The 24,406-nt window shown below is 35.9% G+C and overlaps 1 protein-coding gene across 1 annotated transcript; it reads right to left on the bottom strand.

Moving 5' to 3' along the window:
• CTH (cystathionine gamma-lyase) lies at window positions 1-23,895 on the bottom strand. The gene is made up of 12 exons (XM_079100996.1): window positions 23,570-23,895; window positions 20,386-20,467; window positions 18,494-18,589; window positions 15,915-16,024; window positions 13,350-13,481; window positions 10,231-10,288; window positions 9,793-9,870; window positions 8,367-8,519; window positions 6,943-7,064; window positions 4,235-4,287; window positions 843-981; window positions 1-553 (listed from the first exon to the last, which is right to left on the bottom strand). Exons 1-12 carry the CDS (start codon window positions 23,735-23,737, stop codon window positions 527-529), a joined length of 1,218 nt encoding a protein of 405 aa, XP_078957122.1. The 5' UTR covers window positions 23,738-23,895; the 3' UTR covers window positions 1-526.
• Between the last annotated feature and the right edge of the window lie 511 nt (window positions 23,896-24,406).

Genomic DNA, 24,406 nt, shown 5'->3' with positions numbered 1-24,406 from the left:
TGGGATTTGATAATTAGATTTATTTTTTAAAAAATAAGGAGAATGAAGTACAACCTTAAATCAATAGAATTTCACAGTAGACTTTTCAAGTATTTAATTTTTGGCTACGGCAATTAAATGTAAACCATTGCTTGGAATGTTCTTTTCAACAATATGTAAAAATCATGCTTAATCTTCACAAAACATCAAAAGTGAATGACCATCATATTGTAAACATGATCAAAATAAATCTTAGGCTATGAAAAGAAGAACACGATCCCCAAAAGCAGCACAAATCTCATTTCCTTCAGAGGTATGTGTAAAGCAAAATTAACAAAAGGCATTAACAGAATTGGCCTGTCGGTTACAATAAGATGTATAGAAAACTGCTTTTAACAGGGAAGATCCCTAGAAGGTTACAGTGAAAAATCATACCGTGCCTTAAAATTTTCACTTGAACATTCTGCGAAGGCTCGTTAAGAGTGTGTTCAATTATTCAGAAGATTTGATCTTCTCAGCAAGCAGCTTCTAATGCAGTTCCAGAATGTTAGTTGCAATTTCCACTCGAAGGGTGCTATATTAACAGTACACAAGAAAAATACATTATTAAACTTATAGGTAAAGACTTTGTCTCCTTGAGAAATCTTTTCTGAATTCTATTACCCTTTAAATCTGCACTTTGAGTTTCTCACACATTTATCCACCCTAAGTATTACAGGAAGAGAAAAATCTTTAGAATTCAGTGAGGCCACTCTTGGTAAAGACAATGACCACCCCTCCAAGATTAAACACACACACACACACACACACACACACACACACACACACACACCCCTCCCCTCTCTCTCTCAAGTAAAACTTACTGCTGCCTTCAAAGCTTGATCTAGATCTTCTAGCAGGTCTTTTTCATCCTCTAAGCCCACAGAGAGTCGAATCAGTGTGTCACTAATTCCAAGGATATCCCTGTCATTCTTAGGCACTGATGCATGGGTCATGATTGCCCTGGAAGAAAACATGAGAAAAATTTTGATCACTTTATTGTATCAGTGGAGGCACATTTCTGTCTTTTTTTTTTTTTTTTTAAACAAGGAAGCAGGAATTTTATTTAAAAAGAAGGTGAAGGAAAGACTCAGAACTACTGGCATAGTGTACCTGAGAGGGGCAAGAGTGCCCATATTATCTGTCTTATATATTGCAATTACCTTCAAAATTTGTTGTGTTCCAAACATCAAATTTTTTATACTCTCATAATTTTTCACAGCAAAGAAAAGAAGAAAAAGAATTACCAAAGTTACCTTTTCTGATCAGGATTTTAAGTGAAAAGTGAGATGTTTGAATCCTGTTTATACCATTGATAAGACACAATCAAAACAGACACTGAAAGTACTAATCAAGCACACCCACGCAGGAGGGAGATGCTAGCCTAAAGCCTGCGGATTTGAACACTGCCTGAATGAGGCTCTGACCACCAGTCCCATACCTTATGGCCAGACTGCTACTTTTAAGAAGCCATTTGGAACAAGAGCCTGCAAGAATTCATTCCCTCCAGATCAATCAATGGATCAATCCAGAACTGGCCCTTCTGAGGCAGATCAGGGAAAGGCAACCACTGAGCATCAGGAATTCCAACATGCAACCCAGCACATAGATGCCTTGAAGAATATTTCAAACTAACTAGAAACTCGCCATCATTATCAACCTGGGTACAAGTAAAGCACCTATTATGTGTCAGGTACTATGGGGAGAATTAGAAACCAAGAACGATGAGTTATTTTCTTTACCTGAGATAACAAAGCAAGAGATAGACTATGACAATTCACAAAACAAAATACTCCACAGAGAACACCAAACAAGTACAGACAAAAGGACTGCTGAGTTCAGGATGGAGAAATTCCTGCGGATTAGGTACCACAGAGAAGAGACTTAGGAGTCTTACTCAGTCCCAGTACATATGTTGTCAATGATACTCTTCCCTTGCCTAAACAACACCAGAAAAATCTGTCTAAGCTGCTTTCTCCTATCTCAGTTCAGGCCCATGGAAACAAATACTTGTGAGTAAGTAAAGTTCACTCTAATGAACTGCATACACACAAACATCATCCTTAAAATGCTCTGCCCTAGCAAGTCTTTAATTCCTTAGACAGAGTATAGGCATCGAATAAGAACTTAGGTCTCAAGAGACCAATAAACATGGGTATGAATCTTATTGTCTCCATATACAGGCTTGACTATACTCACTGCGTATTTCTTCATCTGAAATAATAATAGATAGCACTTACTGTGTGCTTACCATGAGGCAGGTATTTATACTAACTCATTTAGTTAGTATAAAAAAAGGATAAAACCTGAATATAAGAACTATGATTGAAAGTCTGTCACAGACATTAAGTGAAAAAATATCAACAGCATCTTTAAGTACCTAGAATGTAGTAGATGCCTAATAATAGTAGTTTACAGTAATTGTTAACATTTATTGGGTACTTAATATGAACTAAGACAAGTAGCTTAGCAATTTTCCCATCATGTTCTCATAGCAACCCTAGGAACTAAGGTCCCAGAGTTAATAGTGTTGCTAGGCTGGGAGACCAACCCAGCACACCATGCGTCCACTTCCTGACTTCCTCATTGCAATGCTGCTCTAGTTGCAGCAATGTGGGGAGGCACAGAATGGGCTGGTAGAAGAGACAAGCCCTGACCTAAATTCACTTTGTCCACTGGCATGGGGTTGTAGCCTACGCAGCAGTGTCTGTGGGCCAAGTAACTTTAAACCAAATCCCTAAATAAATCAGGAGACATCTATTTTTAAGAAGAGAGCCTTAAAGTAATACATATTTTATTACAATGAAAAATAAGCCAGTTTCATGTGTGGAGTGTGCCCTCTTGTGCATTCAGACTTCCTAGCAGGCATCTTCTTAAAAAGCTTCTAAAAGTTGGGTTAACTGAATTATTTCAAATCATTATTTGAGCTTTTTTGACTATTCCTGCAACTGTGAACTACCAGGAGAAGGCAGGAAATATGTCTATCTAAACTTTGGTAATCCCTGACATTTCTCAACACAATGCTTCCAGGACATAGTTATCCCACAAATATGTGTAAAGATTAAAACACAAAAATGAACCATGTGCATTGAGAATGGCTGAAAATTATTAAATAATGATGTTGACTTACCCTTGTAATAATAAAATTTGGCCACAGCAACATACAATAAAGGTAAAATATAGCTTAGAAATGCTTGGTGGGACAGGTAGTCAATAAATGAGAATCAATACTTTAATTATTGATCTCTTACTTAATACTTTAATTATTTCATGCATTAAAAAAAAAAATGAAGTTTAATGGTTAAGCAGCTGGTGGAAACAAATCTCAAATCCAGACGCAGGCTCCTTCTATCTCCCCTCACTATTTTTGATGCAAAGCCTCAAAGTGAAGTTGTCAACATATTCCTAAGTGACATTTGAGTAAATAAGCTAACCTTAGTGGATCTTTGTTTCCTAAGCTGTTGGACTGTACAATCTGAGTCTACTTCCTATTCTAAAATCCTCAGGTACTTTGCTAAAATAGATGGACTGATCTATTCAGATGCCGACAGGCCTGGAATACCAGGTCAGAGTTTGGATATATCTTGCAGACTACATGGAGCCATTAAAGGTTTACCCTACAGAGAAGAGAAAAGAAACAGATTTGTCAGGCTCTTCTCTGACAAACAAGGGTGTGGAGGAGTTTCACCAGAAACACATTCTGTTTCCCAAGGATCCTTGATAACACTTTTCCAGGACAAAGTCTCCAAACTCCCTTCCAAGGCAGGTGGGGTAGAATAGGTGGCCCTGGATCAGAGGTCAGTAATCCTAGAATAAAATGACAGCTGAAATCTCTTGCAGGCAGAACAGTGAAGGAAGCATCATCTGGGAGGACACAGCTCACTAATAAGTAGCTTACCATGAGATTTTGTCAGGGTCTCCATCCTGACCAAGGTATGGTCCATTCTAATTGGTTAGTGCTATATAACTCTTACTGTTAAATATCTTTAATTATATCCCTGATTGCGTCAAACTCCATTTCCAGACAACCATTAAACTATTAAAGGTGATTCAAATTTAGAATACTGAGGGTGGCACATGCCTGTAATACCAGGCTGAGGTGGGAGGATCACTTGAGTTCAGGAGTTAAGATCAGCCTGGGCAACATAATCAAACTATGTCTCAAACACTAAAATTAAATTAAATTAAATATGGAGAAAACCAAAAATATACTTACGGAAGCTCAACAAGACTTTCATATCCTCCCAAGCTTTCAGCCAGAGTAAATAACTATAATAAAACAAATACAAATTTAGATCTTCCAGTAAAATAAAAATACTAAACTCTAATAGTTAATGTTTTTAATGAAATGGACTTAGTATAAGGGTGATGGGGAATGGTCGCAATTATATATAAACTAAATATTGGGTAAGAAACTTAGAGAAATAAATGAAAATAAAGTCTTTAACAATGACTTCAACAATTAGATATATTACATTTAAATTAAAACATTAAAAGGTGACTAAAGTGAATCTTCTATATTATATTAATTTAGCCCTATACTTAAGTAATATTTAACATGAGTTCCAAAACTTCAAAATGATTACATTTGGACCCAGCTCTGAGATTACCCTTTAAATAAAAATCTCTAAAAGCCTGCCAAGGTATACACAATTGTTAAAATGTAACACTTATTTTATTTTTATTTTTTTATTTGTACAGACTGAATTTTGTTCATTATACACAAATGGGATACAACTTTTCCTTTCTATGGTTGTGCATGATGTACATTCATACCATTCATGTAATCATACATGTACACAGGGTAATGATGTCTGTCTCATTCTACCATCTTTCATACCCCGACCCCCTCCTCCCTTTCATTTCCCTCTACATAATCTAAAGTTCCTCCATTCTTCTCTTACCCCCCTACCCCCATTATGTATCATCATCCACTTATCAGGGAAAACATTCGGCCTTTGGTTTCTTGGGATTAGCTTATTTTACTTAGCATGATATTCTCTAATTCCATCCATTTATCTGCAAATACCATTAATATTATTCTTCTTTATGGCTGAATAATATTCCATTGTGCATACATATACCACAGTTTCTTTATCCATTCATCTGTTGAAGGGCATCTAGAATGGTTCCACAATCTAGCTATTGTGAATTGAGCTGCTATAAACATTGATGTGTCTGCATTACTGTAGTATGCTGATTTTAATTCCTTTGGGCATAAACCGAGGATTGGGATAACTGGGTCAAAAGGTGGGTCCATTCCAAGTTTTCTGAGGATTCTCCACACTGCTTTCCAGAGTAGCTGCACCAATTTGCAACTCTACACAGGGTGGAAGAAAGTCTTTTCCACACACAATTCAGATACAGTACTAATCTCCAAAATTTATAAAGAACTTACAAAACTTTATACCAAAAATACAAAGAACTCAATCAATAAATGGGCCAAAGAACTGGACAGACACTTTACAGAAGAAGATATACAGATGACTAATAAATAAGTGTTCAACATCTCTAGTAATTAGAGAAATGCGAATTAAAACAACTCTAAGATTTCATCTTACTCCAATTAGAATGGCTATTATCAAGAACACAAAAAATAATAGATGCTGGTGTGGATGTGGGGGAAAAGGCACACTTGTACATTGCTGGTGTTATCACTTATTAAACAAATACATTTATTTAACTCCCTGTTGGAGCAGGGGAAAACTCAGATTTAGCATTTACAATGGTTTTGTTCATGATTTATCCTCCAAAGAGTCACTTGTTGGAAACTTGGTCCTCAGTGTGTCAGTGGGAACTTTAAGAGGTGGGGCCTAGTGGGATAGGGCGTTAGCTCACTGAGGGCACTGCTAACTCAGGTAGTTCTCTGATTTGGTTCTTGTAAAAGCAAATTATTGTAAGAGCAAACCAGATCCCTGAATGGCTTTTTGGCTTCCATCTGGCAATGTGATCTCTCACTCCCACACACAATACCATCTGCCACTAGGATCTCACCAGAGGTCAGATCCATGGGGCCATCCAATTTGTACTTTCAGCCCTCATAACTGTTAACTAAATCAACCTCTTTTCTTTATATACAGCTTTAAGTATTTTGTTTTAGCAACACAAAATGGACTGTCAAAGTGTCATAGAATTTTTAAAATTTTTTTTCTTTTCTTTTTCTTTCTTTCTTCTTTTTTTGAAGATGGAGTTTCAATACATTGTCCAGGTTAGCCTGAAACTTGTGAGCTCCAGTGATGTTCCAACTTCAGCCTCCTGAACAGCCAGGACTACCAGAGAGAATCACTACACCTGGCTTAATTTTACAAATATTTTCACTCTCATAACTATTAAATCTGAATTATCTTTTAATTTTAGAGATGGACAGATTTGAGACCTCGGAGAACTTTGGCTAATCTGGCTATAATCTATTCAATAGATCTGTGGCCTTTAACTCTCAAGGTCGGCTTCATGAGGTCAAGATAAGTCCAGTGCATGCAAGCACAGAACTCTCACTCATGGCACCTGAGAGCCTCCTGCCTTCGAGAAAATTAAACAAAGTCCTCTTCTTCCCTCACCCTAGGTATCCTCTTACCTCCAGTCTAGGAGGGGCAGGCTCTGGAAAGCCATTTGTGGGGGGACATCAGAATAGCCTTTGTGCAGTTGTCACAGAATATTTCATTTGAAGAAGGGTTTGCTTTTTAAGTACATTTGTAAACCAATGCATGGGATTGTTCTGTCTCTCTTGAATTAATGGTAGGGTGTGCAGAGTTAAGGAAATACATCAAGATACTTTGGACTACTGTCTACATCATTTTCGACCCTATGTATTTCATGATGAAGAGGCTTCTGGGTGTGACCTTCAGGTACAAAATAAGTGAAAGATAAGGATCTACTCTAAGGATGTCTTACCTCACCATTTAAAAATTTGCTTTGAAAGTTTACCTTTAGGTTCTTGAGGAAAGTCTCAGCATGTTGAAGAGAGCCCTTAATAATAAAGGTGATCATCCCTGGGCAACCTGTGCACTGACGCTTTGCCAACTCATGCTGTGGATGGGAGGGCAAACCTGTAATCACAAGGTATAATAAAAAGTCTTATTTTAGAGTCAAACATAATTTCAAAGGGAAAAAAATTTCACCGTCCACTTAGTAAACTGCAAACAAGCGTTAACGCCATGTTCACATCTGACTACTCTTCTGGCCGCCGTCCACCTCTCCAGCTTTGCACTGACATACGTCTTTCTGCCCTACCTACGCTCTAGTCACACCAGCCCTCTCCACACCAGCAGCACTGAACTCCCTTTCGTCTTGAGACCTTTGTACATACTGTCACTTTAAACTGGACTCCCCTATGTAATTACATCCTTCTGCAATTTCTTGCTTAATATCTGTCTTATCCACCAAACTAGCTCCATGAGGGCAAATCCATTTTTTTTTTTTTTTTTTTTTTTTTGGTGGTGCTGGGCACTCTACCAACTGAGCTATCTCACCAATCCCAATCCATTTCTTTTTAATAACTGGATCCCATTTCTTAGCACAAATCCTGGACCATAGTTGGGAATTTAAAAGCATTTTTCAACTGAATCTGAAATACCTTTTCCATGCCCTTTAAAAAAATGCTACCCATTTTGGGGGACATAATTCTTCTCCCTCCTTTCATTCAAGATGTACACCATCAACCATTCTATATAAAACTACAGAGGGGACATTTAATCTCATATATATATTTCTTCCTTGGACTATCTGTCCTTGAGGACAGAATCTGAACTATCCCGTATACCCATGACTACACTGCTAGAGGACTCAAAAATATCTTATAGAAACTCTTTACTTAACAATACCACAGTTTAAAATCTGGTAAAATGAATTCAAAGATGACATTGTGTCAATCCAACATGAGCTTTTCTAGATGCTGAAAAGGGTAAAGGAATTCAGGGGAAAAAAAGTAAGAAAGTCTCAGGGGAATTTTGGTTCATAAGCATCAAGACTGAGTGGAACAAAATTCTATCAGATTAAAATTAAACTGAGCTAGTGCTGAAGACTATCCTGCCAAGTTTATGAACAAATCAATGAAAAAAGTATAATATTGTGATCTTGGAATAGGTACACACAAGCCCTAAAGCTAAAGACCATAGCAGAACCATCTAGTATGTACGACTAATTTCTTAACACCCAAGCATCACTAGACTACGTCTAGTGGCCAGAGGTCATGTCTGTCAACTCCCTACCATACCCACCACAAGCCTGACATGGCAGTGTTCAATAATAACAAACAACACAAACATATATGCATGCACCTAACTTACAAACAACGGCTACATAAACAGGGTGCTAGTTCCAGCATAAACATAGAAACCAGATTCACATACCAGGATAAATAACTTTTTCTACCCGGGGATTAGATTCTAGGAATTGGGCAACAGCCATTCCATTTTTGAAATGCTTCTCCATTCGGATTTGCAGAGTCTTAAGGCCTCGATTGCAGAGGTAACAGTCCATAGGAGATGGAACTGCTCCAAGAGCTAAAATGAACACAACTTAGATTAGCATGAAAGTGGGGTAGGGCCCAGAAAATTCTCTTTCCCTACTTTTCATTAGAGTGAATCTAAGAAGCTAACTATGAAGCTCAATTTTTGCATTTTAGGCAGAAAATTGCTATATTAAATTCAGAAGCATGACAATGAAACATAAAATATAGAGAAAGGTGCTTTATACAAGAGGGTAAATAAATATCCTATAAATTAAGTAAAAACAATAATATAAACTTTTTAAAATATAAAGATAAATTCCTGTGATTTTAATAACATGATATACTGTACATTGTTTACCCTTACATTACTTTGAAAAGTTATTACAACATATAGAAAAAATGGTTCAACTGTAATTTTTACCAAACATTCTACCAATATCCTCTTTAGGCTTCATATAAAACAGCCTCTGATATCATATGCTTACAGATTACACACTTCACTCCTATTTTTTACAAATAAAAGGCCATTTATCAAATAACTTGGCTTCTCTCTTCAGTGCCCCCTTTTGCCTATTTCCTAGAAGGGCAATTTTATTCCTAATTATATATGCATCTCTCAAACTAACATGGTTAAACCCTCATCCATACTTGAGATATACTAAATACTATTCAACAGGAATTGGGGTTTAGACCTATCTGTTGAAAACTATAAGTGTATACATGAATATTATTTAAAATTAACCACCATTCCATATAAAAGGTGTAAAACATGAAATCCAACATTTCAACTATTTTCTTTTGTTTTTGTTTTAAAGAAAATAAAATCCATTAACTCTTGAAACTAAAATTCACTTGGGCTTTAAAAAATTATGATTAAAATTAACACGGCTATGAAAATAACAAAACTCATTCCTTGTATCCTGTCATAAAGTCATACTATACTATAACTATAGTATTTTTATAATCCCATTTTTCCTACTTTCCTCTAACAATCAGAATTTTTTCTAAATGTTTTACAACATTTCATGGAAATGCAAACAAATATCAAACATAGTCACTAATAGCTTACAAGGAAAGTCAGGCTTTTTTTTTTTTTTCTTTTTGGTACCAGATATTGAACCCAGGGCTACTTAACCACCAAGTCACATTCCCCGCCCTGTTTTCATATTTTATCATATCAACGACAGGGTCTCACTGAGTTGCTTAGGGTCTCACTAAATTGCTGAGGCTGGATTTGAACTCAAGATCCTCCTACCTCAGCCTCCCAAGTCACTGGAATGACAGGTGTGTGCTACAGTGCCCAGTTCAAGATTTTTAATACTTACCATTTTGCAAGAAACGAAGTCTATTATGGAGGTCTTCAGAATTAACAGACACTAAGCCCATTACAACATCACTGTGGCCTAAGACAAACCCAAAAAGTTTACATTAAAAATAATTTATGTCTACTTTTTATTTTATAATTTCCAAAATATAATTTTTCCTTAAAAAAACTCTCAGGGTTTTGTCCTATAAAATAAAAATACTTATTTTCAATCTGCAAGCAGGATAAAAGTATAATTTTATATAGTAAATTTTAACCCTTTCTTCATGAATCACAAGCATAGTTTTGTCTGTATAAATGAAATCCTATATTTTAGCAAAACTTTTTTTTACTTTCTACAGAAGTCACAGATAAAATCTACATAATAGTAGAAAAAACAGAGATGCTATTTTCATCTGCTACTGAAAATGAACTATCAAGTGTCATCTGCTTATCTTACCATTCATATATTTTGTTGCAGAATACATACAAATATCAGCTCCCAGAGCCAAAGGCCGCTGAAAGAAACAGGAAGTATGGGTTTTTTAAATGAGAAACCATTTGAACATATTGTCTATTTACAATTGTTAATCCCAGTCTCATTCTAATCAGTACTAACTTTGTGAAAACATGTATACCTTAAAATTTTCTAGGATCTATGATATTATATTTTGTCTTTGATTCATTCATACCAAATAAACATGAAATGGAACCTGAAAGCATAAGTTCCCTGCTAATAGCAGATAGACTCAGGGCAGCCTGTTTCTTCATAGCAGTTGCTGACTAGCCCTTAAATTTATTACCTATAGTACAGACATTAACATTTTATGACTCATTAAACACATAAATAGTTTAGATAGGAATTCAGCAATTTTTATATCAAGTAAATATAAACTAATCTAGTTAGATTTTTAACCAGTAAAACCTTGTGAGATATTCTGTGGTTATTGACACTTACTTTGTCATGATCTTGACTCCTAATTATTCTTTTATTATACCAGTTTTGCCAAATAGAAAGTCACTTATAAAGAAATTTCTTTGAATTTTCATGTGGCTAAGTTGGATACAAATTAATCATTTAGTCTTAAATGTCTTTTTTTATAGTTAAAATTATAATGAACTTACTACCATACAATACATTATCAACACCTTTCCATGTACATTTTCTTTAACGTAAAAGCGTATGCATGTGTTTTGACCTTACTAGAGTTGTTTGATGTTTGGGAGGTATCATTATGGTTAGTTATGGGACTTTTTCATTTAAAGTGATTGAAAAAAAGGATGCAAGGTATCACTCAAAACATTCTGTACTTGAGTTTGCTCATCTGTAGAATGATGGGATCAGAAATGATGTTAAGTTCTCTTCTAGCACTGACATTCTGCGATCATCATGGCCAACAGAGAAGGAAAAATAAAAACAAATGCCTAACATTTATTGATCTCATTATGTGCCAAGAACCATGCTAAATCCATTATATAACCCAGTGAAATGCTGTACAAAATACTTTACCTGACCCAATAAAATCAGTATCATTATGGATCTCGTTGAACTTATGAGGAAAAAGGACTAAGAAAATAATTGATTATCTAGATTAAAAAAATAGTAAGTAGAGCCAGGACTCATAGCGAGACTGCCTGACTCCTGAGGTGCTATTCTGAAACTTCACACCAATGTTCATTTTGATTTATTTGAAACTTACAGGATATCCAAAAGACAAAAAGCAAAGAAAGAGAACCTACTCAGTTTTTGTGAAGGTAAGACAGTAAGAGGATCTTTTCAGAAGGAGATTTACTTTATGACACCAGTTTATGTGGCTACCTCAAGATGGTGAAATTTTGACAAATTCTATAATCACTCCAAGTTGCAATGAAGCAAATGCCACTCCTTGACATGAGGAATGTGATGTGGCCTTCAGAAAGGTAGAAAAACTGGACTTATTTTGGTGATTAGTAATAGAAGAAAGAGGGCCAGGCCTCATGAGTAACTTGGGCAGGGTCAGGCTAAAAAAATACAGAGGACATGCCATGACTTAGCCAAATTGATTCCAGGCTGTATTAACGTGTCTACTTTAAGAGGCATATGTGTTGGGATAAACTAATCCAAGACTGAAAATCACCTGTGACACATGATGCCAAGAGATTTTCACTTAGAAACCAATTGTTTACCTGAGGCAGCCAGAGATATATCCTGAACCAAGGGTAGAAGACCCATGAATCTATCTGAATGCAATGCAGCCAGGAAGTATGTTTTGGGAAAGAAAAATAAAATACGGTAGTGACGTCAAATAAAACAGTGAATAACAGGTTTATGCAAACTGCTCAGGCAGCTAGCCAGTCACAGGGAGGTAGCAGTCCAAGTCAATTGCTGGGACGAAAACAGACAGTGGAAAATGTCATAGACAGTGGGAACTTTTAAACAACTGCCTAACTGAGCAGCTGTAGAAAATGATCTGGGGTTTCAGGAAGTCTAAAGGATAAAGAAGAACTACAGGGAGTGTACTAAGTACAATAAGGTGCAATCAGGAAGAGAAGAACAAGGAGAAGGTCACTTGTTACAAGAACAGGAAATAGGTACTCAGAGGAAAGGGAGGGAGAACATGGGGGGAAAAGGCAGGCAGAGAGACCCCAAGATGATACACCAAAAATAATAAAATAGAAGAGAAAGAACAAGGCAGGAGGCCAGAGAAAAATGGGGAGGAATGGAGGATTTATGAAGGATTGTGCTGAAGAAAAGATAAATGAAGAGGGATAAGCAGGGGAAAAAGATAATTTAGAAGGAGTTGCTATGGTCTGGATGTTTGCGTTCCCACAAAAGTACTGTGCTGAAACCTAATCACCAACATGATGGTATTAGGGAAGGAGGCTATGGAAGGTGATTTGAGAGCTCTCTAGGTTCTTTGGCCCTGTGGGGATGAATACAAGAAAGTGGGCTTTCACCATACACTGAATGTGCTAGTGCCTTGCTCTTTGGACTTCCTGGCCTCCAGAACTATGAGAAATAAATTTCTGTTTACAAGTCAACTGGTACAGTATTTTGTGATAGCAGCCCAAACAGACTAAGACAGGAGCACTATAAAACTTATAATATAAAACAGATACAGTAGAAATTTTTAACACAAGTAAGTTAAAGATACACAGGGATAGGCATAATCTATATGATGCTGAGGAAAGAAAAATGAGAAAGATAGGGAGAAGGGTAACATATTGAGATGTCACTGGGTATAGCTTTTCTTTTTATTTAACATTTCTTGGGCTGGGAACATAGCTCAGTGCTAGAACTACTACCTAGCATGCATGAGGCCCTGGTTCATTCCCCAGCATTGCAAAAACAGAGTTTACCCATCCTAAGAGACCCAGAAAGCTCTGAGACAATTCTTTAAAAACACAGGTATAATATAAAGTTTGAACAGATATTAACTAATGGCAGAAAAGATCCAAATTTAATTTTTGCCTAATCAATAACTGCAATTAGATTTCATGAATTCCACAACGATTTTAATGTCAACTATTCCTTCCTTTGCTAACTATAGATATCTATGTGATCTACTTATCAGCCCCAAAATATTTATTTTTATTTACCTGGAAATATGCTGACATAAAAGTGTTATCCACGACCAAAATAATGTCTCCATGCTTATGGACAGTATGTGCACAGGCTTCAATGTCAATCAGCTTCAAATTAGGGTTTGTGGGGGTTTCAATCCAAACCAGCTAAAATAATTTGGTAAATAACAATAATTTGTAAAAATATATATATATATATATAGTACCCAAACATATATCTCATATAACAATTGAGGCGTCTACATTAGATAATGGAAACACATGGACAATGAAGTTGGAAGGCTCAAATCTGAATCTCAGCCTCTCCTACAATTTTTGAAAGGCTAGAGCTAAGTAACTTACCCTCTATCTTAACCTTATGGAGTTGGTGTAAAGATTGAATGAGATAATGTACATCTAAGCAGAAAAAAATACTATTAATTATTACAGTTATTTTCCATGAGAAGGAGAATTATTCCAAAGACATAGTTCAGGGTCTATAAATTTTATTCTCAATAATAAGTAACAGATTCGGTAAAAATACGTTCTAGAGCCAAGCATAGTGAACTATAATCCCAGCTCCTTGAGAGACTGAGGCAGGAAGATCTCAAGCTTGAGACCAAACTGGCCAACGTAGCAAGATCCTATCTCAAAATAAAATAAAAAGGGCTGGGGATATAGCTTAGTGCTTTCCCAACACATGCAAGGCCCTGGGTTCAATCCCTAGTACTGCAAAAGAAAGAAAAAAAAAATACATCCTAGAATTTTCGTTAACAAGAATTATGCAATTCTTACAATGCCAAAGTATCTCTAATACTTAAATAATACCATACACACTAGAAACTATACCAAATAAGTGCCTAAGACTAGAAGATCAGCATGGACTTCAGACTGAAGGAGAACAATGACAGTCACAACAGAAAACCTGGTCACAGCTCACTTAAGAAAGGCAATATATTTACCTGGATATCCCCAAACCTACCATAATTCAGGCATACAATAGATACTTGATAGTCAAGGAAAAGACCAAAGAAGACAATTCTATGTGTTAAACAAGGTGCAACTGTGTAGAATTATATTGTCCATTGTTTTTTTTAAAAGACTGATTCTTTTTTATTATCTATACAAATGAGGTAGAGATCTGGTTTAATAGACTTTCTACTCTGAAACTTCCCTACAGAAAATGTAAAGTAATCAATGCATATTCTATAAAAATCTTCATTTATTTGAATATCTATAAAGATGATTTCTGGGTAAGAATTTTTTATTCCTACAGATAATTAAAAGACAACTAAAAATGAAAAATAAGTAAACAAATAAAAATTAGGTTTTACGTGGACTTTAAAATTCTACTTCAAATGACAAGTCTGATATTTCAGAGGGGAAAATGTATTAATTCAAGTCAGTAAAAAGTCATTATACATAGCTGTGAATGAAACTGAATATACTCATAACTTGCTTTCCTCTCTTAGACTGAACCAGCTCCTTAAATGTCTTTTCTCTCCAATAAGATGAAACACAAGTTCCTTTGAAAATAAGCCTCAAAAAGCTAAAAGCTAAACTCCTGTGTTAAACAACAAAGAAATCATTTGTATGAAAAAGATTTTCGTTTTTTTAGCATCAAATGCCACAAGATCTTGGGTCCAATTCTAACCTTTTAATCCTTAGTAAAAATGTTGAAAAAGGCTGACTTATTATAAAGGACACTGGTCCTTCTTTTATTCACACAGAATATAAATGAGGTCCCAAGAAAGAATATCACATCTGCCATTCATTCAGGCACAAAACACCTTCCGGTAGCACACAAGCTTCCCAGGATGGAGGCTAAAGATTGCTTGTGACCCATTCTCTACTTCTATTATTTGCAGCAAGTATCATTTAGAGCCCTGAAAACCACTGAAAGCCCTGAAAACCAGTGCTTAAGGGTTTATGGTTTGGCAAGCACCTTTTCTTATAATCCAAACTTTGTGATGACTTGTTACCAATACTTACCTTGGTAATTCTTTTAAGCACTGTGTTCTCTTGCATATTTTTTTTTTCTTGCAGTGTTGAAAATGTAACTCAGGGCCTCACACATGATAGGCAACTGTTCTATCATTGTGTTACTTCCCCAGTTCACACACAGAAAAATTTTAATAATTACCACATATCCAGGTACTATTACCAAGCATTTCATGTGCATTATCTCATTTAATTTTCACAACTACCTTGCTATAAAGCAGATACAATTATCTTCATCTTACAAATGAAGAAACAGATTTTTGATAAATAATTTTCCTGAAATAATACACCAACTATGATACAGAATCAGAATTAGAATTCCACTCTAGAATTGTGTATGAATTTCTAATCATTAGGCCACAATGCCTGGGAGATGCCAATCTATGTTAATTTTTTTGATGTTTCAATTGTCTTCTAATAAAATTTTAATTCACTGTACAAATATATTAGCTTTACTTTCAAAGAAAAATTATTGAAATAAAGGACCCCAGTTTGAAAAAAATTTTAATTCAGATTTAAACCATATTCTCTACTAAACTGAAATGTTGAAAACAGGACATCACAGAGAAAACAGACAAAACTGAAAACTAGCTAAGTTACCTTGGTTTCTGGTGTAATTGCTGCCTCTAGCAATTTGGTTTTGGTACAATCAACAAAAGAAATCTTTAATCCAAATTCAGCAGCCACCTTCCTGAAATATCTGTTAGTACCTGAGGCAGGAGAGAATGAGAAAAATGGGAAGAGCATTATATGAAAAAATGTTTGTTTTTTACAGGTATAATTACTTTAAAAATTTAAGGAACTTTCAGTCACCAATAAAAAACCAACTAAAAGCAATGTTAGGTAAGTATTTTGGCAACCCAATATAGCACAGAATATTAAGCTTGGACTTTGGAGGTTCAGAAGTCAGATAAAATATACTTGATACCCACAACAAGGGGTATGAAGCAGAAAATGTTCAAAATATATTTCTCAAAATACCCAATCTCTACTGTTCAAACATTAAGTGACATTGTCCCTGAAACATCAATCTTTTGTAACAATTTCTTCTTAGTACTCAAATCTAAAAGAAATGAACCAAGGTCAATAAAATGTTCAAAATAAATTTTCAATCTGTTTATAGTTTAGTAATAGGAAATAACTAGTTACTATTCTTTGTAATTTCTCAATATTTCTGTTATGTGATTCTAAAAGCTTTAATAGATAAATTTTTTTAAATTAAGGCAAATTAGATTTTGGTAGTTCAAGAAGATAAATCATTCAATTTAGAATAATTTATTTCATAAACACTGTTCTGGATTTGATTTGTTACATATGCAAAATTTTAAGAAAAAGGTGATATCATTGATAGTCAACCAAAAAAAAAGGAAAAAGATGATCAAAGATAACGTATTTTAATGTCATATAGACTGACTAACTAAACTAAACTATTATAAGGACCCAAATTAAACACAAAGTACTGTGCCAATTTCTGAAAGATAAAATGATTATTCAGGGCAAGTCCCTTACTTCAAAGAACTCAGAAATGTAACTTTTTGTTCAACTAGAGGTAGATAAAATGATAATATTCTAGAAGATACCTTTAAATATTTAGAAGCATTTGGAATTATACGTACATTTAAAAAATTCTTTGCTGCTGTTTTTAACATAAAAATCAGTCTTGGTTAAATGTAAGAACAAACCTGTCTTCTTCCCACACCCTGAACCACTTGAACAGTGAACATGAAAGCCCTTGGGAATGACCCATTCTAAGCATGGGCTTCAAGGTGTTGATCTGTGAGACTCCAAAGTAAATGCTAAACACTGGGTAGAGTTTTAAAAACATTTTTTTGATAAAAGAGGTCCATAGATATCAAAAAATTTTTCAAAAAATTCCCTAACGCCAAAAGAAAATAAAAGGGGAGAGGGATGGGTAGAGTTGAATTCTTCAAAGTCACCTGGGTTATAGTTCACTTTCACTGCAGGTAAAAAAAACTAAATGATGCTAGAACACGCTCTCTATAAACATTATCTTCTGCACAGCAAAGGCAAAATTAGGAATATGAAGAGAGAATACACAGAATGCGAGAAAAATCTTTGCTAGATACTTTTTTGACAGAGGATTAATATCTAGAATATAGAAAGAACGCAAAAAACTTTACGCCAAAAAAATCAAATAACCCAATTAATAAATGGGCAAATGAATTAAACAGACACTCAAAAAAAGAAACACAAATGGCCAACAAATACATGAAAAAAATGTTCAACATCATTTAGCAGTTAGGGAAATGCAAATCAAAACTACACAGATTTCATCTCATATCAGTCAGAATGGCAGTCATCAAAAAAGCAAATAATAATAAATGCTGGAGAGGATGTAAAGAAAAAGGAACATTTTTCACACTGTTGGTGGGACTGTAATTTGTACAACCACTACAGAAATCAGTATGGAGTTTCCTCAAGATTCATGGAACCACCATTTGATCCAGCTAACCCACTCCTTAGTATTTATCTGAAAGAACTAAAATCAGCATACTAAAGTGATACAGTCACATCAGTGTTTACAGCAGTGCAACTCACAGTAGCCAAGTTATGGAATCAGCCTGGCAATCATCAACAAATGAACAGATAGGGAAAATATGGTATATATACACGATGGAGTTTTATTTAGCCATAAAGAAAAATGAAATTATGGCATTTCAGGAATATGAATGAAACTAGAGATCACCATTTAAGCGAAATAAGTCAAACTCAGAAGCCCAAGGGTTGTATGTTTTCTCTCATATACAGAAGCTAAAGAGGAAAAAGGAAAAAAAGGTTGGGGTGGGTCTCCTAAAAATCAAAGGCACCAGGGGGTAGGAGGTGGGAGGGAAGGGGGAAATGTTGGACAGTGATATTGGCCAAATTATATTGTTATATTGTGCATTGTGTGCATGTACAAAAATGTAACAGCAAATCCTATCAATATGTATCCCTATCATGCACAAGTAAAAAAAAAAAGTGGAAAAACAAAAACAATCTTTTCTAGATTACAATACGCCTGAAAGTTGATAAAGTCATACATCCTCATTCTAGCAGCTTAAATATAATTTTTATTAAACAATCTCTCAAATTATATCACATATTTTAGCAAATTATATTGTTATATTATTAAATAATTTCTTATTATTAGGTGACACCATATGAGAGGGGTTACCTACCTCCATACACATCATCCATGCAAATAATTTGGTCTCCCGCTTTTAAAAGATGAGTAATAGTCAAAGTGGCTGCTAAACCCGAAGCAAAGGCCAAACCTTAAACAAAAATCAAGTTAGCATAAGCTGAAAAGGCAGATTACAGGTTTAAAAAACACCTACAGTATTTACTTGCAGTACTCTACGTGCTTCTCTCTGCTGAAATATAGTCAGCCACCACCACTGAATCACCAGAGGTCCCCTGATTAATGCCATAACAAATCCCCCTTCCTATTTCAAGAACAAAATGACTTTTAAATTACATATAAATCCATGTATAAACAAATAAATTATATGGAACATATACATAAATTAAATAGACATATATTATAGATAAAATGGTAATATTTTAATAGTCACATTCAGATATTTAGAAGCACTTGGAATTTATATATTTATGTATATAATATGCAGGGAGATACTTTTGTCTTACATCAATTCTAAATTGATTATAACATTTCTAAGAAGCGTTTGAAGGAAATAATTCTTCATAAAAATCTGAGATAGCCGGGCATGGTGGTTCATGCCTGTAATTCCAGCAGTTTAGAAAGCTGAAGCAAGAAGATCAAGAGTTCAAGGTCAGCCTCAGCAATTTAGTGAGGCCTTAAGCAACTCAGTGAGACGCTATCTCTAAATAAAATATTAAAAAGGGCTGGGGATATGGTTCAGTGGTTATGAGTCTCTAGGTACAATCCCCAGTACCAAACAAAAAAAAAAGGAAATCTGAGATAAAAGGCCTTTAGCCAATTAAATAGTTTATAAAATCAAACTAAAATTTCAAACTTGAGAACTAGAGCTAAGATATGATTGATTAAATTAATTAATTATTTATTTATTTACTTATTTATTTTGGGTATTGGAATTGAACTCAGGGGCACTCAACTACTGAGCCACATTTCCAGCTCTATTTTATATTTTATTTAGAGACAGGGTCTCACTGAGTTGCTTAGGGCCTTGGTAAGTTGCTAAGCCTGGCTTTGAACTTGAAATCCTCGTGTCTCAGCCTCCCAAGCTGCTGGGATTACAGGCATATGCCACCACGCCCAGCTCATTCATTAATTTATGAATATGTAATTCAGCTAATATTTTAACAAAACTCTCAGAGATCTGTCTAATAAATTTAATAATGACGGATACATAAGACACTTATTTTCTATTCACTATTCTGTTCTTTTTTATTATAATTTATATGAAGAATACAAAGATGATTTAACAGTAATCCACTCGCCTCATGGGGGAAAAAAAAATAAATCTCAGGGAGGTAATTCCGAGTGTCTAAGAGCATATTTCCAAGAGTTATGGGCTATTGCAGGGCTGGGGTTGTGGCTCAGTGGTAGAGCACTCGCTTAGCAAGTGTGAGGCATGTGTGAGGCACTTTTGATTCTCAGCACCACATATAAATAAGTGAATAAAATAAAGGTTCATCTACACCTGAAAAAAAAAAAAATATATATATATATATAAAGAGTTATTGGCTATTGCAAATAAACCTTGGTGCTGTTCTCAAATACAAGTTGTCAGATAAATGAACCAGAATATAGGAAAGCTTATCTTCTCATAAGTAGAGTTATAAATTTAATTTTTACCTATTTATACTGACTCTTCAGATGAAGAATGTATTCACATGAATACTAACCAAAACTGCTGGCATTTGCCTCTACATATTACCTGATGGTTACACATATGCATATTAGATTAACTGAGACCCCTTAGACAAAGAATTCAATGTCTTAGTAAGACAAGAGTTTTGAACAAGCAAATCTTTATTTCCTTCCAGTTCTATCTTCTGGGTCTCTGTGATTTCTTTGAGACATTTTTAAAGGATTCTAGACTGCTGTGAAATGCAAGTTACTTACTGTACTTGGCCCCATCCAGTGCTGCCACTGCTTTTTCCAAGCACTTCCTTGTGGGATTTCCAGCGCGGCTATATTCAAAACCCTGAAGTAAAGAAATAAGAGTTCATCCAAAGAGTTCTAAGTTTATTATTGGGGCCTAATGGAGATATCTCCACAACTATGGGTTCAACCTACCATTATGACTTTCTATTATTTAGTTAAGATGTCTTGACATTGGACAGAAGTATGACAGTGTCACGGTGGTGTGAAGAAGCTCTGAAGATGGTCGGTCACTCTGGGTTAGAATTAAGCATCTGCCACTCATAAACTGGGTGTTAATAGGTAACATTTCCAAGATTCAGTATAAATTGGGGGGATGGGAGTTAGGATATTCAGTTCACAAAATTGTTTGCAAGAATAAAATAAGAAGGTGCCAACAGCATGTTTCCTGGCACATATTAACATGGTAAGTGGCAATGTGGGGGGTCAGTTTTTAATATTAGTAATATTATTATGTTAGACCCACCTTCTGTATTAATCTGAACTCATGAGGAAAATGAATTACATGAGCCAAGTAAACCTGTATTACAGTATTAATTCTAACCTGTTTTACATTTTCTAAGATATAAGCAATGAACCAGGCACAGTGGCACATGCCTATAATCCCAGCTGCTCTGGAGGCTGAGGTAGGAGGATCACAATTTTGAGGCCAGCCTGAAGAACTTAGCAAGATCCTGTCTCAAAATAAAATAAAAAGAGTTGGGGATATAGCTCAGTGGTAGACCATTTGCCTAGTATGTGAGAGGCCCCGGGTTTGATCCCTAGTATGAAATTAAATAAATAAATAAATGTGAGATAAGTTCTAATTATCAAAAATTAGATTCTATAAGTGCTCAGAGTTCAGATCTTGGTTCTGCAAGAGTAATTCCAAATATAGGTAATAATTCTTGGCAAAGCATCTCCACACAATACTGTTAAAAATTTGCATAATGTTCCTTTTGCACATATGGTGCCACAGAATACATCTCCTTCTGGTTATTTTATTTATTTAATCCTCAGGACCTGCTTTGACGAAAGTGAGGTCAAATATTATAAGACCTAAGAAGCATCAAAACCAGAGTTCAAACCTAGAATTTGAACATTGATTAAGAAACCTATGACTTTTTTTTTTTTTTTTTTTTTTTTATCCAGCTCATATAGCATGTAACAAAAAAAGACCACTCTTCACACCTTTGCTTCTGACTCAGGAGCGTACAGTACTAGCAATAATCATTTTTTAAAGTTTAACTGTGTTGTTTCCTTGTTTTTAATAAACCAAACAAATATATTTTGTGAAGCTCCAAGATGTCATCACACCTCTACAATCACCTGCAGCTGTACCCATCAGATTAAAAAAAAAAAAAAAAAAAAAAAAAAGGAGACCCACACTCCCACACTTTCATTAGTATTCAAGTATTCAAATATTTTCCTTTGTGGGGAAAAGAGGTATATTCTAGGGGCAAATTGCCTCACCCATTCAATGGCTTTTCAAATGTAACTAAAGAATCAGATGCTTCTCATTCTGCTCTCCAAATTTCCTTTAGTGCTCTTAACTGTTTTAAAGATATAAAGCAATCTTATGGATATAACTATCCCTATTTGCTTTCTGAGAACATTTAATTATTAATATACCTGAATGATTAACTTTTGTACTAGGTTCCAAAGCCCAAGCAGTCACTCATGCAGTAAACCTAAACAAGGAACAAACCACATCTTGGAAGAGAAGTTGTGTACACATTTTGATCAAAATACAACTGTTTGTAGTATCCTAAACCAGTTCTAAGTGCCATTAGAACTCTACCTCACAGAACTTTTCTTGTCTCATGTATCACATGAAAGTGGTTTTCAAAGTGTAATTCAGGCTTGGGACCTTCAAAGTTTATTCAACTATTTTCTTTTGAACTTCAGCAATTTCTAAATACCACAAGATACATCTAGTATGCCACCAAAAGTAAATAGGATATGTAATTAACATAGAGTGCTCTAAGTCATTTATGTATGAGGCTGGGTCAGTTCCTTTTCTATAAAAAGCACACAATGCCTGTACAGCCCTCTGACTTGGTTGTTGTGATGAAAAAATAAAAACAATGTAAATGCAAACACATGAACCAAAATACAACTAAGTAATTACTGTGTAGTATACAGCTTCACAAACATTAACAATTTATGTGTAGGTACTATTAGTATCTCCATTTATACAGGATTAACCTGAGGAGTGGATAGGTTAAACAACTTCCTCAAGGTTACCCAGCTCAGAAGAGGTGATGTCAGAACACAAAGCGATGTCATTTGAGTATATGACTTGTCCTCTTAATCACTAAGCTATACTGTTTAAATGATGCAATGAGTTATATTATTACTAGTATTGTTAGAATATGGTACAAGGTAGTCCAGCAACTAAGAAGGATTCCAGAGCACTTAGAATCCCAACTCTACCTCTTATGAACCTTATGCTAGTTGCTCACTATCCCTAAATCTCAACTATTTTATCAGAAAAATGAGAATTTAGACTGGAGTGGTTGTTAGGATTAGAGGATTCACTATATGTAATACACATGATATAAGTATGTATTTGACCCATAGTAGGTAATAGCTGAATATAGCTTTTAGGGATATTCTTAATGCTACATGATTTATTGGGCCCTGATTTTTTTTTCCCCCCAGAACTGGGGATTGATACCAGCGCTGCTCTATCACTGACTTACATCCCCAGCCCTTTATTTTATTTATTCATTTATTTATTTTTCTTTTCAGACAGGGTCTCACTAAATTGCTGGAGCTGGCCTCAAACTTGCCATCCTCTTGCCTCTGCCTCCTGAGTAGCAGCGATTACAGGCGCGCACCACCGCGTCTGGCTAGATCCATAATTTTTTAAAGCTGACTCCTTACCGTATCTAAATGTTTTGCTCTTGGTTATTCAAACCTCATTTTCGAGCTGAAAATTTGTCAAAATCAAATGAATTTCTATTCAAATCTACATGGCAAATTGGGCAAACTGCTCCTTCCAGTCCTATTTATTTAAAAAAAAAAAATTATGATCCCTGGACCAACTAACACAAAGCTTACTACAAAGGACTGCAGAATAGAAACACTTTTTAAATTTAAAAGCCATCTCATTTTTGCCGCCTAGCTCTGCCTGTACCGCCCCCAGATAGTCCCAGCTCACCAAGTGCTGGCCGGGCGCCACTTGCTTGAACGTGGTGGACAGTGAGATGGGGGGCACCACATCCTGGAAATTCCATTGCTCCGGTTCCTGGCCGGCATGGATGGCCTGCGTGGCGAAATGTTGGAAGCTAGGCAGGAAACCGTGCGGGGAGGCGTCTTTTTTCTGCATACTGAACTGTGAAGGAGAAAGTGGGGTAAGTGAGAAAAATCTGACCAGGAAACCGGGCGTCGGGACTGGAGAGAACCAGAAGAAATGAAGCGACAGAGAGATCAAGTACACAGCTGAGCTAAACCCCGGTGCACAAAAGCCCAGCTCCAGCGAGGGATTAGACTTTCCTAGCACGCGAGCACCTGGGGGCGGAGCCAGCACCGCCTAATGAGCGAACGCCCCGACGCAGTCCCCGCTCCCCATTGGCTGGCAGCAGAGGCGTTGCCTGGAGCGTCTCCGTCACCGCCCTCCCGGTGCAGAAAGTGAGGTGAACCGCGCCTGTGGGTCTGCGCGGTGTTGGTCCCTGCGGGTGACATTCCTGAATTCCGGCCCTGGGGAAGCTGCCATGCTGGCTTCTGTGAACCACCCTTAGTTGTGTGACCTCAGGTCGGAAGTTCGTCCAAGACATGAAGAAAGGCTGACTAGGTGTTGAAACTGAGTAACCAGTAAACAGATCACACCAACAACCTGCTCTTACTGCACCGGCTGCCCCCTGACTGACCACCCTTTGTCCTGAGGACGCTGTCGAAAGACCCAAATGATAATATGAAGATTAGTTAGGAAAACAATGACCCAAGTCGCCAAATGTGCAACTTGAATTCTCGTTAATTGTAGACTAAGACCCAGTGC

This window comes from Sciurus vulgaris (genome assembly GCF_902686455.1).
Source record: "Sciurus vulgaris genome assembly, chromosome: 1".
NCBI lineage: Eukaryota > Metazoa > Chordata > Mammalia > Rodentia > Sciuridae > Sciurus > Sciurus vulgaris.
Note: the sequence above shows the minus strand (reverse complement) of the source record. Positions and strands in the feature narration are given on the sequence as shown.

What these genes read in the sequence shown, in the direction of transcription:
- CTH (XM_079100996.1), bottom strand. Translation starts at nt 23,737, where the DNA reads ATGCAGAAAAAAGACGCCTCCCCGCACGGTTTCCTGCCTAGCTTCCAA. An exon ending in CTTTCCTCAAGAACCTAAAG is followed by an intron (nt 4,288 to 6,942) that starts GTAAACTTTCAA and finishes GTTTTATTATAG; the next exon opens with TTATTTACTCTGGCTGAAAG. An exon ending in GAAAGTCTTGTTGAGCTTCC is followed by an intron (nt 982 to 4,234) that starts GTAAGTATATTT and finishes GTTTTCTTCCAG; the next exon opens with GGCAATCATGACCCATGCAT.